General features: G+C 47.0%; 2 protein-coding genes across 2 annotated transcripts in view; both read left to right on the top strand.

Annotated features, from left to right (window-relative positions):
• ZMYM6 (zinc finger MYM-type containing 6) overlaps window positions 1–3,579 on the top strand; it is a 34,885-nt gene extending 31,306 nt beyond the window's left edge. Inside the window, exon 16 of the mRNA XM_069477657.1 lies at window positions 1,748–3,579. Within this exon, the coding sequence (XP_069333758.1) occupies window positions 1,748–3,579 (1,832 nt within the window). The remainder of the gene's footprint in view (window positions 1–1,747) is intronic.
• Window positions 3,580–5,122: 1,543 nt separating this feature from the next.
• On the top strand, window positions 5,123–8,120 carry TMEM35B (transmembrane protein 35B). The gene is made up of 3 exons (XM_069477658.1): window positions 5,123–5,242; window positions 6,561–6,741; window positions 7,713–8,120. The coding sequence occupies exons 1-3, from the start codon at window positions 5,135–5,137 to the stop codon at window positions 7,820–7,822; spliced, it is 399 nt and encodes a 132-aa protein (XP_069333759.1). The 5' UTR covers window positions 5,123–5,134; the 3' UTR covers window positions 7,823–8,120.
• The last annotated feature ends 8,059 nt before the right edge of the window (window positions 8,121–16,179 follow it).

Here is a 16,179-nt window from a genome sequence, read left to right as displayed (position 1 = left end):
ATTTTAATAGCTACTGTGCCCAAAGCAGTTTTTAATATAATTTTACTTCATAGAGTATACTGTATTTAAAAGCTTAGTCTATGAACAGGTGATCTTAAATTTTTATGTAGGGTGCCTTTCTTTCAATAAATGTCAAGGAGAATCCTGTTTTCCTTCCTCAGGAAATTTATTTTATATTCCTGTTAAAATGATACACTCTGTGCACAAGAATTTACGTTATATACACACTCACACGTGGAGGGTAGTAAAAAATCTGTGGACATTTATATGTGTGGGTATGTGTGTACTTACACATCTTTTTGAATTCTATATAAAATACTGGATTGTTGTCTAAAATACTGTTGTAAAGTATTACATCATGCTGCCTTCCCTTACCTTGGTTTACTACCTCGAATTATACATTATATGTTTATTTTACTTATTTGTTTTCTGTGTCTCCCTCTAAAATGTAAGGTCAGTAAGAGCAGGACTTTGTCTTGTTTTCTGCTGTATCCCCAGGGCTTAGAATAGTGCCTCGCTTGTAGTAAACATTCAAGTACTTTGTCATTCGACATTGCATTGCAAACATCCTCCGACATCAATATAAATTTAAATACACATTGAGATTCTTAGCAGACAGATTTCAGTGTTTTTATAATAATATAACCAACCCCCTAAGATTGGACATTTAGATTTTTATAAGCAAATTGAAGTGTGTTAATAGATCTTTGTCAAGTTGTCTAGTTATATCCTTAGGGTAAATCCTAAAATCCTAAGCAGAATTACTGACAGAAAGGCTATCATAGGTTTTTTGTTGTTGTTGTTGTTGTTTTTTTTTTTGGAGATAGAGTCTCACTCTGTTGCCCAGGCTGGAATGCTGTGGCGTCAGCCTAGCTCACAGCAACCTCAAACTCCCAGGCGTAAGCGATCCTCCTGCCTCAGCCTCCCGAGTAGCTGGGACTACAGGGATGTGCCACCATGTCTGGCTAACTTTTTCTATATATTTTTAGTTGTCCAGCTAATTTCTTTCTATTTTTAGTAGAAACGGGGTTTTGCTCTTGCTCAGGCTGTTCTCAAACTCCTGATTTCCAGCGATCCTCCCGCCTTGGCCTCCCAGGGTGTTAGGATTACAGGTGTGAGCCACCACACCCGGCCTATCATAGATTTTTAAGACGTTTGATACCTGTTGCTAAATTGCCTCTCCTGAAAAGTTGCATCAATTTATGTTCCAGGCAACAGTGCTTGAGGGGATCCATTTCTCTACAACCTCACGGACAGCACTAAAATTAATAATTACCCTTTATATTTTTCTGCAACTTCAGTGCTGAAAAATTTCAGAATTCAGAGAGGTTGAAAATACAGTACAATGAACACCAGTATACCATTCCTCTACATTCATCAAATGTTTACTTTTTACATTTGTTTTCTTTTTTCCCCCCTGAACTCTTGAAAGTAATTTAGTCTTAATTTGATGTATTCTGTGAACTTTAGCCCTAATTCCAATAATCTGTTGGATACTTGGGATTACCTGTACATGTACTACAGCCTACAGTTTTATTACAGTCAGTGACTAAGCTTTGGGCAGAGAGAAATTCAGTTTTCAGTGGCATCATGAAGGTATTATGGTTTGTGTTTAAACTTTAATCAGTGTATTCTTTTGATAAATATAAATAGTAACAAAATGTAAGTTTTAAATGTATGGAGAAAAACCTAAAGAACATTGCTTATTTATTCTTGAAAATAACAGTGATTCAAATATTTCATTCAGATTTACCTCTGCCTAATGAGAAAAATCATGCGGAACTTGATTCTCCACCTGCAAAGAAAAGAAGAATAGGTTTTTTCCAGACTTATGATGTGGAATATTTAAAAGTTGGTTTTATTATCTGTCCTGGATCAAAAGAAAGTTCACCAAGGCCACAGTGTGTCATTTGTGGAGAGATCTTATCCAGTGAAAACATGAAGCCGGCAAATCTTTCTCATCATTTGAAGACAAAACATTCAGAATTAGAAAACAAACCAGTAGATTTTTTTGAACAAAAATCTCTTGAAATGGAATGTCAAAATAGTTCTTTAAAGAAGTGTTTACTGGTTGAAAAGTCACTTATGAAAGCTTCTTATTTAATTGCTTTCCAAATTGCTGCTAGCAAGAAGCCATTCTCTGTTGCTGAAGAATTAATTAAACCATATTTAGTAGAAATGTGTTCAGAAGTTTGGGGTTCAAGTGCTGGAGACAAAATGAAAACCATTCCCCTTTCTAATAATACGATTGGACACAGGATTGATGAACTATCTGCAGACATTGAAGATCAGCTAATTCAAAAGGTCAGAGAGTCAAAGTGGTTTGCTCTTCAGATAGATGAGTCATCAGAAATCTCAGATATCACCCTTCTTTTGTGCTATATTCGGTTCATTGATTATGATTGTAGTGATATAAAAGAAGAATTACTATTTTGCATTGAAATGCCTTCTGAAATATCTGGTTTTGAAATATTCGAACTAATAAATAAATACATTGGTAGTAAATCTCTGAATTGGAAACATTGTGTTGGTCTCTGTACCGATGGGGCTGTAAGCATGACTGGCAGGTATTTTGGTTTAAGGGCAAAAATTCGAGAAGTTGCCTTGAATACAGTGGCATTTACACGTTGTTTTATTCACCGGGAACATTTAGCAGCAGAAAAGTTGACTCCATGCTTACATAAAATTCTTTTGCAGTCAGCACAAATTTTAAGTTTTATAAAGAGCAATGCATTGAATTCACGTATGCTAACAATTTTGTGTGAAGAGATGAGGTCTGAGCATGTGAATTTACCACTTCATGCTGAAGTACGTTGGATATCAAGAGGGAGAATTTTAACAAGATTATTTGAATTACGACATGAAATTGAAATATTTTTAAATCAAATGCATTCAGATTTGGCCAAGTATTTTCATGATCAGGAATGGGTTGCAAAGCTGGCCTATTTATCAGATATATTTTCACTTATAAATGAATTAAATTTAAGTCTCCAAGGAACTTTGACTACTTTCTTCAATTTGCATAATAAAATTGATATATTTAAGAAAAAGTTAAAAATGTGGTTGAAGCGCACACAAGAGGATGATTATGACATGTTTCCTTCATTTTCTGAATTCGCAAACTCATCAGACTTAAATATGAGAAGCATCACAAATATTATTTTTGAACACCTGGAAGGACTTTCTCAAATGTTTGATGACTGTTTTCCACCAGAAGACGACTTGCGTTCAGGAAATTTCTGGATAATTAATCCTTTTATGAATCACCAAAATAATAATCTCACCAAGTTTGAAGAAGAAGAACTAACACAGTTATCTTCAGATTTAGGATTGCAATCAGTATTTAGATCAATGTCTGTAACTCAGTTTTGGATAAATGCAAGGACAAGTTACCCTGAACTCCATGAAAAGGCGATGAGATTTTTATTACCTTTTTCAACTGTTTATTTATGTGATGCTGCCTTTTCAGCTTTGACTGAGTCAAAACAAAGAAATCTATTGGTTTCTGGCCCTGCCATAAGACTTGCAGTTACATCTTTAGTACCAAGGATAGAAAAATTAGTAAAGGAGCAAGAATAGCAACATGCATATTCAAAGTCAATTAATTTTGTGTTAAGTTTTGTATAAGTTTCCTAAAATATAATTTCCTAATGTGGATTTGTGTTTTCAGTGATTAAATAATGTTTTCATAATTTTTCCCTTTTTATTGAGGAATTTAATTATTATGCATTTATACATAATTATGTATATTTTTAATAATCCAGGATAGAGAATTTAGTTGTTATTTCGATCCATAGATTTGGACTAGTGACAAAGATTGCAGGTAATGAAAGGCCCACCTGGTTTATAATGTAATAGCACAACCTGGATGTTGAAACAGCTTGGCTTTAGAAGCACATGGGACATTTCAGTTTTCAGCCAACCAGCCACCTACCCCAGCAAGGTTGTGAATAAAAAGTGGTGGAAAAGCAAGATCTAAGCAGCTTGGCTAACAAGAAATGGAAGCATCAGGGAGGAATTTGAGACTCCTGCTTGGGCCTCTCTGGCTCACTAGACCAGGACTTGGCAACCTTTTCTCATAAAGGGCCAAATAGCAAATATTTTAGGCTTTGCAGGCCATATTGTCACAACTACTCAACTCTGCGGTTGCAGTGCAAAAGCAGCCATAGACAATATGCAAATAGTGTGGCCGTGTTTCAATAAAACTTTTATTTGTGAACACTGAAATAAGAATTTCATATAATTTTCATGTGTGATGCAAGCTTCTTTAAAAATTTTTTTATTATCCAAAGTAAACATTATTAGCTTGGGGGGAGGGGGAGAGTGGGAAAAAAAAAACAGACAACTGGCCAAATTTGGCCCATAGTTTGTCCATCCCAGCCCTAGACAGATTTTCAGGTAAGAGCAGAAGGGCCAGGAGTGGCCAGTAGGCTTTGTCAGTGAAAACCCAAAACGTCTCTTCCCGTGGCTGCAAGGATCTGAATTTTCAAACACCTTTCATATTTCAATTTTAGCTGAGAGAAATTAGAGGGAAGAGAGATTTCAGGCAAAGATAGAAAGGAACAAGTTACTTAATAATTATGGTTATTGATTTATTGCTTCTAATTTTATCAATTAATTTACTAGTTTAAAAATAATTTTCTAAGGTCTTACATGTGCAAGCTTTGTGCTGGGCCTTTCACGAACTCCAGGGAACTGTTAAGGCGTTATCCCCATATACAGATGCAGACACTGAGGCCCACTGGGGTTGTGCGACAGCTCAGATCTCACAGCTTGTGTGACACAGGCCAGAACCAAGCCCGGGGTCTTTTGATTGTAACTGAGCCACATCCAGGTACCCACGGGTGTTTGCCTCCACTCCATGTGGGCTGGGAAAGTGAATTCCTAGGGGCCGGTTCAGTCAGTCAAGGTCAGTGGCCTCTGTCCCCACTTGTGAGATGGGGATGCCCGCCCAACGCTCTCGCCGCGCGCAGCAGGCGCCGGGCAGAACTGGGTGGCGACCCCCGGCAGGCGCGGGAGGGGACGCTCTGGCGCGGGTGTTCCGGCCGGCCCGCGGAGGGAGGAAATGAACCGGAGGCAGGGGCGGGTTTTCGGCGGGGCCAAGCCTGGGACGTCCCGCAGGGCGAGCGCGGCCATGGCGCTCCTTCTCTCGGCTCTGCGCGTCCTGCTGGGCGGCTTCTTCGCGCTCACGGGGGCGGCCAAGCTCTCGGAACAGCTCTCGGCTCCGGTGTCGGAGCAGATGGTGAGCGGCGCGGCGTGGGCGGGCGGGCCCGCGGCGGCGTGTGCTCGGCCCGGCCCCAGCCCGGCCCGGCCCTGCCAGCCTTCGGGCTTCCGAGGCTCAGCTGGAGCTGGGGGACGCGCCTGCACACCTCCACTGAGGCGTGGGGAGGTCCTCGAGTCCTCTGGAGCTTCCCTAGGCCAGAGGGGAGGGGACGGAACCGGCAAATTTAGAGCCGGAGGAGGAGCGCTAGGGGACCCTGTGGGAGGACAGTGCAGAGGAAAAGTGACTGAGCTCCCTCCTCACCCTCTTCGCCTCATTCTTCTATTGCTTCAGTTCTTGGGAGGTTCTGGAGGGAGGGGTTTAGTCATCTTGGCTTTGCAGGGTAGGAAACCTGCCGTGGAGGTGAAGTGTATCTGCTCAAGGTTGCACAGCTAGTCCGGAAGCAGGACACAAACTGCTCTCCTAACTCAAGAGTATTAACTCATGTCCTTTCCATGAAGCCCGAGAGTGAAGCCTAGAAGTCACCTGTCAGCCTCCTGTCTAGTTCCACCTCATGGGAAGGCATTCATGTCCTGCCCACCAATCCCCCATACCCTCAAAGAAGCCAGACTTGGAGACCTCTGCTGGCCTCCCTCTCCCTGGCCTGGATACTCCCCTCTGCCCCCGGCTTAGTGTGGTGGGTTATTTGGGGAGGTACATGCCCAGAGCCAGACAGCTTAGAGCTTCTGCTGCAGAGCTGAAGACGGAGAGCAGGAAAAATAGCCCCGAGGGTCAGGGGGAAGTTGTCATTTGGCCCAGGGCAGAGCCTGACTCAGCCAGAAGAATCACTTTGAGCCCCCTTAACCCTGCCCTAGTGTCTGTCTGCTGCAGTGGGGTCCAGGATCCAGCCTGGGAGATTCAAGGTGGAATCTGTTTAATGAGCCCTTCCTCCCTCTGCTCCACCTCGAAATATTCCCTGCATAGCAGCCTGAACAGGAACCAGGCTGGACACAAAGAAGAAGCTGTTGAGTTCCCCAGGCCTTGGCACTAGGGAGCCAAACGCAGTTCCCTCTCCTGGGATTTGGGGCTGGGTTGTCATGGGTTGAGAGGTCTGGTGAGAACATTGGTCAATCTCTGCCCTTCTCACTGGGAGCACAGAGCCTGTTTCCTGATTACACCGCTCAGCCACCCAGGGCAGCCCTCTCCTCCTCAGGCTGACCTTAGGCCTGCATCCAACCTAGAACAGCAGTAGTTCCTGTGTTCAGGGAGTTGAGGGTTCAGGCACAGAATGCCCCTATGGAGTGCCTGGGCAGTGCCTCCTTGGAGAGCATGGCTGATAGGCATTCCCTGCCGCCCCTAGAAAGCCCTGTTCGTGCAGTTTGCTGAGGTGTTCCCGCTGAAGCCGTTCGGCTACCAGCCAGATCCAGTGAGCTACCAAACAGCTGTGGGCTGGCTGGAACTGCTGGCTGGGTTGCTGCTGGTCATGGGCCCACCGATGCTGCAAGAGATCAGTAACTTGTTCTTGACCCTGCTCATGATGGGTAAGGGGGCCAACTGGCCTGAGGAAATGGGGTCTTCTGGGGGAGGATGATGGAAAGACCTAGCCGTTCCCTCTTATACAGATGCCACACCTCTTTTTTCTCTGGGATCAGGAGTACTTCCTGCTCTACCGCAGTTTCCATAGTCTTCAGACTAGGACAGGTGCTTTTAAAACTTAATATACTATGACACTATCCCTTGTCAAATATACCTTGTACCTCCTCAGTTCTAATGGCTGCGTAGTATTCTGTAACCTCAGGGCCCCTGCTCCTCTCTCCACATGCCACTCCTGGGAGGGGGGATGGAGCAGCAGCTGCCACTTGACTTATGTATCTGGCAGGTTGGTGTGGAGAGCAGGGAGGCTGGGGCCCTCAAACAAGAGGGCAGAGAATTTCCCTAGAGAGGCCCCCTCCTTGCTCTGCCCGCAGGAACTGCTGATGTACAAAGACAGCTGCTGCTTCGAAGGCCGGATATCTTCAGGCTCTTTTATGTCCTCTGGCCTGTGTCACCATTGCTGCCACCACTACAGCCCCACCGCCCAGGCTTTCTTTCCATCTCTGGAGCTTCTGTCATTTTCAGATCTTTCCAACATCTTCCTCACCAATCCCTGGGCCTCCTTCCCTCTAGTAGGTGTAGGATTAAGAAAGGAGAAGGATCAGGAAGAATTTGTCCCAAATCCCAATCTGCCCACTTTAGCCCCTGCCCTATTTTGCTGGATTGTTTCTGTTTCTTTCTTGTCCTTTAACAGGAGCTACATCTGTTCAAGACCCTTCTAATTCCTGGTCCTGCTTTCTCTGGGAGGCCAGAGACATGAGTGCAGCTAGTTTTGGGTGGCTATGTGTGTGTGTGCAGCGGGGAGGTGGTTAATGGGAGAGCTTGGGCTGGAGTGGGTCAGCCCAGGCTGGAGAGCCCTGAGCTCCTGGATCTCCTGGGTTCTCCCAGGGAGCCTCAGGGCCCTCACTTTCCATTCCAGGGGCTATCTTCACCTTGGTGTCTCTGAAAGAGTCACTAAGCACCTGCGTCCCGGCCATCATCTGCCTGGGGTTCCTGCTGCTGCTGGATGGCTGCTACCTCTTAGCCTAAACTAAGAAGGTGGTCAGACTCACTGGGAAGAAGACTCCAAGTGCATTCAAGGAATCACGGGAATAGAGAGTCTTTGCTCTTCATGCCATGCAGCTGTCTCAGCGGGAACAGGGTAGAACACGCAGAGTCTACTACCTTGTTACCGATACGTCTGGGGCCACCCAGTATTGAAGGAGATGTCTGCTTGGCCCTGCTTTTGCTCTTAAACTTTACTGCTCTTTTTTGAGGGGTACATGTTACACATATTAACATTCCTTATGTCTTATGAAAATTGAAAATAAGCAGAAAAGAAATTTAAATCAACCAAAATTCTAATGCCCCAAAATAACCACTTTTAATGCCTTAGTATAACTGTACCTCTCAACTTTTTTCTGTGCCTTTGTACAGATACATTTTTTAATGAAAATGAGACCATATTTTCTACTTTATTACTTATTTTTTAAACCTAATATACTATAACACCATTCCATGTCTATTCTGCCTCATTGATGTTACTGGCTGCATAGTATTCCATTGTAAGATGTATTGTAGTATATTTGCTCAACCCCTCATGAGGAACATTTGGGTTGTTCTTAATTTTTTGCTGTTGTAAACCCCACAGTAAATCACTTTTGCATACTTAACTTTCTCTAGAAGTTCAAAAGGCATTCCTAAGGTTTTAAATACATATTTAAATTTTATAGGTTTTTTTTTTTATATAGAAGTTGTGGTTCATAAAATTTATAGGTTGAGTGTGGCAGAGTTTAAGTACCTGCTTCTGCCTGTGGCCTTCTGAGCCACATGAGAGATTTCCTCCCATTCCTTTTTCTCTCTCACACTTTTAATTTGCACGGCTTACAAAGGTGGGCATTGAGTCATTTTATAGGACCTGAAAACACCAGCCTCTGGTGGTGAGTTGTGGCCTCAGTCCAGTGCTCCTTGACACCTACATGGAAGTGGGGGACAGCCAACTCCATGGGACACTGAGTGGTACAGCAGGGCCTACAGCCTGGGAGGAAGCCTAGAGGTCCTTGGGGCTCGGACAGGTGCACGTGAGTGCCAGTTCTGAGGGAAAGTGGACAACATATTAGGGCACTTGCTATCATGTCTCCAATCATCTTCACCTTAGCCCAGTGGGGGCCTTTTGGGAAGTGATATTTCTCCTATGAGGGAAAGTAGTGGAAAAGAATTATTTTATTTATGCAAATATTATGCAAATATTGTAGCCACCAGCCTACAAATTGTTTTGGGGGTAGGGACAGTGGCTTTTGGGAGCCCACAGGGGTGAACAAAGTCTACGTGTGTTACCCCATTCATGTTCACCACAGAATGCTAATTGCTGCTCTTTCACTGACTAGCATGAAACCCTGGCAAGTTGATGCCCTTAGTTGGATTTTTTCTTTCTTGTGTCTGAAAGCACAGTGATGTGATCAACCTATAGCAGAGATAGATATAAGGAAACATTTTCTCTCACACAAGAGGTCAGGGATAACATAGCTTTGGTTTCAATGTTGGCTGTTTAAGATGAATATCAGGGATCAACATTCTTTTAGCTTTCTGCTTTGCTGCTCTCAATTTATTGGCTACTGCCCTCAGAGCTGCAAAATAGCTGCAGCAGCTCCAGACAGCACATTTGCACATAACATCCAAAGTGAAGAGAGGAAAGTTGTCTTAGAAGACCCTAAATTTCCCCTCACATCTCACTGACCAGAATTGTCATATTTCCATTCCTAGGTCAATCACTGGCAAGGATTCCCATGATGGACTTAGGCTAGTTAAGATTTACCCTCACTGGTCAGCAAGGAAGAAGGCGTTTCTGCCATGAGCTAGCTTATTTGCAAAATATGGATAATAATGGTAACTATTTCGTGGCCTGACGCATAGTAAGTGATCAGTAAAAGCTAGCTATTATTAAATATCAGTTTGTTCTACAGATGCTAAAATGGATTTGGAGAGCCTAAGAGCCTGTGTGTCAGACCTGAAACTAGAACTAAAGCCTGATTCATTCCAGAACCCACACTTTTTGCAGTACCAGGTTTCAAAGCTGAAAATGACAAGCAGGGCACCCCTACTCTCTTTAACTTTAGGGTAATTGGGATGACCTGTCCAATGTAATTAAATCTGCCCTGCTTTCCAAAATTGTCCCTCTGCATGTAAATTTTGAAGCCCATGAAAATAGAACCAGGAGCCTGTAGGATCCTGGCCTCATACTCTCCACCCCTTCCAGGATGCCACAGCCAGTCTGTCTCCAGTCAGAACTGTGAGTGAAACCTCTCACAGCTGGCACTAGATTGAGGGCTCCTATTTACCAACGCCTGGCCTGTAGGCTGATAAGCAGCTATTGGGCCCCCCAAGCTTGGCTGCAGGGCTGGCCCAGCAGCTGCAGGAAAGGCAGGGTGCTGGAGGAGTGGGCTGGGCAGCTGGTGTGCAGAAGCAGCTGGGATTGACAGCAGCAGGAGTATCTTGAGCCCCAGCAGTGCCTCAGCAGCTCAAGGAGAAGCCAGACCTCAGGAAATGTGCCCCTCAAACCGCAGCCTAAATCTAGGTCAGCTCAGCACAGTGACATTCAACTGCTTGGCCTTCCTAATACCTTTATTTCTCTCTGCCTGTGCTGAAGGCCTTCTTGCCCTGCAGTGATACTCCCTTCCCCTGGGGCCCTGGCTGCACCCCCACAAACCCAGTTCACAGCTGCCACAGGTGGGCCCCACCCCTTCCAGCTGTTGGGCCCATTCTTCATGTCTTGTCCTGGGATTAGCTGGCTGACGGGAGGGTCTGGGATGTGTGGGTGGGAGGGGATTCTGTCCTGTCTCAGTTCCTTAAAGCCAGGACCCCTGGACCTCAGAGAGAACTCCAGCAGCCAGAACAGCAATAGGTGAGGGGAACGATCTGGTGGGGTGGCAGGGGGGGGTTCTGGGTGGGGAATGTTGGGGGATAGAGCCATGGTGGACAGAACTGAGGGTGGGGGGGGGGGGAAAAGGAAATACAATCACTCAGGGTCCCAGAAAGGAGTAGAACCTGAAAGGCTCAAAGGCAGAAATCTGGATTTTGGTATTGGAGGAACTGAGTTTTCGGACACCCTAGGGGTGTGTCTATGTGTCAAAAATAGTAACAAGACATTGGATCGGGCACTTACCTCCCTTGGGGAGAGGGCTGAAACATGCCCAGATATTTTTGTGTTGTTTTGTTTGCCTGGGGTGTCTGTGACTCTAACACCGTCTGTGTGCCTGTGTGGGTGTACACGTTTATCTGTGTGCTGCCTGGAAGGGAAGGGAGCTGACAGTAATGAAGTATCTCCTGGTGTCAGCCACTGGGCTGAGTTTTACTTATGTTTTCTCATAATCCTCCCAACAACCCTGTGAGGTAGGTACTTTAATCTCCATTTTACTGCAACAAAGACAGGCTCAGGGAAGCTGAGTAATTTGCCCAAGGTCACATGGCAAATAAATGTGTGTATCTGGAATCTGCCTGATTCCTGCATCTGTGCTCTTTCTGCTTTTCTATCCAGAGTTTTGAGACCTACCCAAGACTTCTTTTTGGTCAAAAGGTGAGGGGGGAGGAAGTGGGCTGGAAGGCTTGAAGGTTGTGAAACCTTTCCAGCTCTGCCAAGGGTGCTCCAGGCAAGCCTTGGGGCACCTCTGGGGAGAGCGAGTCCAGGGTCCCTGGGCATAGGCCTGTGCTGAGTCCCTGCATCACAAGAGCATTTGTCCATCCTTGCTGGGTGGCACAGGGAGGGGAGAGGGGAGGGGCTTTTTCTGGGAAGGACTTTTTTTTTTTTTAATTTCAGAATATTATGGGAGTACAAACATTTTGGTTACATGTAATGCCTTTGCCTTGCCCAAGCCAGGACTACAAGCATGCCATTCCTCTGGGAAGGACTTTTATATTCCAGCCTCTTTCTCCAGAACTCCCTGTTGGCTCAGCCCTGTGTGGCCTTACTGGATGTGGCTGTGCCCCCACACGTCTGAACCATACTCCATCTATGAGGGGCACCTCTACCCTCCCAGTCACCAAGGCTGGAAATTTCCAAGTTATCTAGGACTCCTGCCTCTTCATTTCCCACAGCTTGTCACCAAGAACTCCGGAGTCCATCCCCTCCTCTCCATCCCCAGCAGCTGCTAGCCAAGTTGGGTCCTCACCGTCTCTCACATGGATTCTTTGCCTCTAATGTCCCCTCCCAACAAGGTCTAAAAGGGAGGGGACTGGGGTGGGAAAAGGTGGACCGGGGGGCTGTTTTTGCGGCTAGCATCCCCAGTGACCTTGCTTCCTCTGCCCAGTTCGAGCTCAGAGATGAACAGCAGTGTTGGGGACCTGGATGTTGAAGGCTGCAGCCCCTGGGATGACCCTGCTCGCTTCATCGTGGTGCCCGCGGCCTATGCCTTGGCGCTGGGCCTGGGGCTGCCCGCCAACATGGCTGCCCTGGCAGTGTTCGTTCGCAGCGGCAGGCGCCTGGGACAGGCCCTGCGCCTCTACCTGCTTAACCTGGCCCTGGCTGACGTGCTCTTCACGCTCACGCTGCCGATGTGGCTCACCTACTACCTCCGCCTGGCCCACTGGCCCTTCCCGGAGGCCACCTGCCGCGCGGCCGGGGCAGCCTACTACGTGTCCACCTACGCGGCGGTGGCCTTCGCTGTGCTCATCAGCGTGTGCCGCTGCGGCTCCGTGCGCGGGCCCCGGCCCAGGGCTGCCGCCCACCTGGCCCTGCGCCGCCGGGGTCCCGCCCGCGCCGCCTGCGCCGCCGCCTGGCTGGCCGGCCTGGCCTGCGCTGCGCCCTCGCTGGCCGCGTCGCACGCGCTGCGCCCGGGCCCCGGCGGCGCCGCACGCTGCCTGGAGCACCGCTGGGCGTGCTCGGGCCTGGCCTACGCCACCGTGGCCTTCTTCGCGGCCGCCTTCCTGCTGGTGCTCGCGGCCTACGTGAGCCTGGCGCGGGCGCTTGCGGCGCCCTCGGGCCCGGGCCCTGTCCCCGCCGGTCCGCACCGGCGCGCGGCCCGGACCATGGTCCTGGGTCTCCTGCTGGTCTTCGCCCTCTGTCTGGCGCCCTACCATCTGCTGCTGGCGCCCTGGGTGGCCGGTCAGGAGGGCGCCGCGGGCAGTGACGGCGACGGGTGCCGGGCCACCTCCACGCTCGACGTCCTGCACACGCTCAGCCTGGCACTGCTGAGCCTCAACAGCTGCCTGGACCCGCTCATCTACTGCTTCTCCGTGCGCCGCTTCCGCCAGGACTGCTGGACGCTGACCTGCCGCCCGGGGCGCGGGGGGCCCGGGGCGCGGGAGGCCTCCTAGGCAGCCTCCTAGACGGCCTCCTGGCCTCCTCGCCTGCTTCATGCCCCTGCCACCCTCCCCGCGGCATCCAGGGTGGAGAAAGCTCTTTGGAAAGACCTAGATTCTGATCCTGACGCAACCACATAATAGCCCTGTAGCCGTGGACCGCCAGGCTCATCTGTAACAAGGGCATAGAACATTCTTTGCAACCCTAATGTTCCCTGGACGTTGCCAGCTTTTGGATACAAATAATATGGCATTGTTTTTTTTAATCCTCCTGGGATAACGCCCAAAGTCCTTACCATGGCCTACAAAGCCCTTCCTGACCTGGCTCCCGCTTCCCTCCCCACCTCATCCTCCACCATTCCTGCGTCTCTCTGCGGGCACAGTCAGTCCCCGGAAGCTGCCAGTTTCCTACCCTTCAAGGCCTTTGCCCCTGACTTGGCTAGGAATGATTTCCCTCCCTCTCTTTTACTAACTTAATTCCTCTTCGTCCTCACTTCCTCAAAAGTAACTCCCTATAGGGAAGCCTTTTTTGGTTAGCAACAAACACACACATGACATGATCTGATTATTCTTTCAGAGTTCTTTTAACAATTGTAATCAAGCAATTAATTGGGTAATGCATTTTTTTCCTTTCTCTCTTGCCAGAATAAATTTGCATTGATCTATAAGAAATTGCCATTTTTATTGGTCCCCAAAAGTTGAATATTGGCAATTTTATTTTCATCCAATTCAACTTAATAAATTCCATGTTTACCGTGCTCCTTGCTGTATCTCCTATGGTTGGTGCTGTGCCTTGTACATAATAAGAGCTCAGTGTATCAGGTGAGTGAATGAAACCTGAATATCATTAATTTAAAATGCTTAAATACTCAGACATTCTGATTTCTGGTAGCTTTTCTCCAGATGTTTCTGGGATTCTCCAAGTTTGTCTTAAACCCATGTCTTTTTAACCCAGTCCTGATGGTTGCCTCCTTCTGCTGTTGCTGGATACTTCCAATTCTGCCATCCCCTCCACTGTGCCATGACTTGGTGGGAACTAAGCTGGAGATCCAACCTGCTATGAGCTGGGACAGGGATTGGCCGGGATTTGCTGCCTTTAGACTTTTTCCCAGGGTGCAAATCCCTGCCAGTGGGTCTGGCTACTCAGCAGTCTGCTTCTAGTGGGGAAAGGAACCACATTCTCTTCAGCCAGTTATTGGGGCCCCATGGCAAGACTGCTTGGGTCTCAAGGAGTTAGAGCTTGATGAGAAAGAGCAGCTCTGCTCATGTTGCCAAGTCATGAAGGGTCAGGAAGGGTCATGTCTTACCTACCTTCAGGTCTTACTGCTGACTTTGCCTTTTAATGATAAATTTGGCAAATTCCTTCTTTTCTTGATAAATTATCTTTCATGGATCCCTTATTCCCCCCCCCCCTTTTTTTTGAGATAGAGTCTCACTCTGTTGCCCAGGCTAGAGTGCTGTGGCGTCTGCCTAGCTCACAGCAACCTCAAACTCCTGGGCTCAAGCGATCTTCCTGCCTCAGCCAAGTAGCTGGGACTACAGGCATGCGCCACCATGCCCGGCTAATTTTTCTCTCTCTATATTTTTTTAGCTGTCCATATAATTTCTTTCTATTTTTAGTAGAGACGGGGTCTGGCTCATGCTTAGGCTGGTCTCGAACTCCTGAGCTCAAACAATCCGCCCGCCTCGGTCTCCCAGAGTGTTAGGATTACAGGAGTGAGCCACCATGCCCGGCCCTTATTCCCTTTTTAACTTTGTTCTTTTACATTTCAAAAATAATACATCTTCATAAAACTAAATACAAAACAGGAAAATTGTAAGATAGAAAGTAAAGGTCCCCCAGCGGTAGCCACTGCTCATAGTTTCTTGAGAGTCTATCTTTCCAGATGTTTTCTTTTCCAGTACAAATGCATGTATAGTCAATTTCCGTCAAAAAACCTACAAACAGGATAGTATTATAAGGCTTTTCTGCAATTTGCTCTTCTCATTTACTTTTTCATGTACGTCTTTCCATATCAGCAAATATAGATCTACCTCATTCTTTTCAATGGGTGCAGAGTATTTATTTTACTCAATTGGTCCCCTGTTGATGGGCACATGTTTCCATTATTTTACCGTCACAAACAATGCTGCAGTGAATGTTCTTGTTCACAAACGTTTGCATACTTGTAAATCCATGGAATAAATTCTCGGCGATGAAACTGCTGTGTCAAAGAATATGTGTGTACACACATTGTTTAAAGACATCACCAAATTGCCTCCAAAAGATGCCACACCAATTACACAGCATGTTATCTATTTGAAAAATGGTTAGGGGTTGGGAAAGTGGGAAGAGCAAGGGTGTCACCTAAGACCTCACATCAACCAAATCTTAGCCTATCTTGCTTATTGGGGGGATAAAATGAGAACCCCAAATAAGAGCCCAAGTGTATACCAATAGGTCCACAATAGATTCCCTTTCTTGGGAATTGGACTGGCTCATCCCACATGGTGCTGACCAGCATCTTAGCCCAAGGCCAGGAGGCATCCTGGGTGCACATCATGAATTCATTTGCTCTGGTGGAATGAACCGTTCTGCCCTAGGGCCATGCAAGGCTGGGTCTTTGAGAAATGACCTGGCATCCACACTAGAGCCAGTTGAATCTCCTGAGGCTGAATTTGATTCTGTCCAAATAAAAAATGATTCCCTGTGGCCTCATCCATCCCTTCAGTCTTGTACTATTATGTTTTCAATGTGACTTTTCCGCTAGTAAAGTAGTCAGTTTCCTTTGGGAAATGTCTAACTTAGTCTTTTGTGTCTGACCTGGGGAAAAGTACTTGAGAGTCAATTGCCTCTGGGAGGTCAGACAGGATGGAAAGAAAGGCTCTGTCTAGAATTACAGTGTGTGGGGCTCCCCTCCTTCCTCTGTGTCAACTCAGCCAAGGAGGAACCCGGGGTGATGACGGAGAGGGAAACAGCCTGAGGAATCAGAGAGAACAGAATGCCTTGTACTGTCAATCCTTTTGGACTCTCAGTCCTATTCATTCCAAACCTTCAAGAATTTGACCCCAGACACTCCCTCAATCCAAGAAGAAGGAGGAGGGAGTCCTGGTTGGTCAGATTGATTGGAGAA

The sequence above is a fragment of the Eulemur rufifrons genome, chromosome 8 (genome assembly GCF_041146395.1).
Source record: "Eulemur rufifrons isolate Redbay chromosome 8, OSU_ERuf_1, whole genome shotgun sequence".
NCBI lineage: Eukaryota > Metazoa > Chordata > Mammalia > Primates > Lemuridae > Eulemur > Eulemur rufifrons.
This window is presented reverse-complemented; position numbering and strand designations above follow the sequence as displayed.

Coding starts and splice junctions, on each gene's coding strand:
- TMEM35B (XM_069477658.1), top strand. CDS start 5,135: ATGGCGCTCCTTCTCTCGGCTCTGCGCGTCCTGCTGGGCGGCTTCTTC. Junction 5,243..6,560: donor CTCCGGTGTCGGAGCAGATG/GTGAGCGGCGCG, acceptor TGCCGCCCCTAG/AAAGCCCTGTTCGTGCAGTT. Junction 6,742..7,712: donor CTTGACCCTGCTCATGATGG/GTAAGGGGGCCA, acceptor TTTCCATTCCAG/GGGCTATCTTCACCTTGGTG.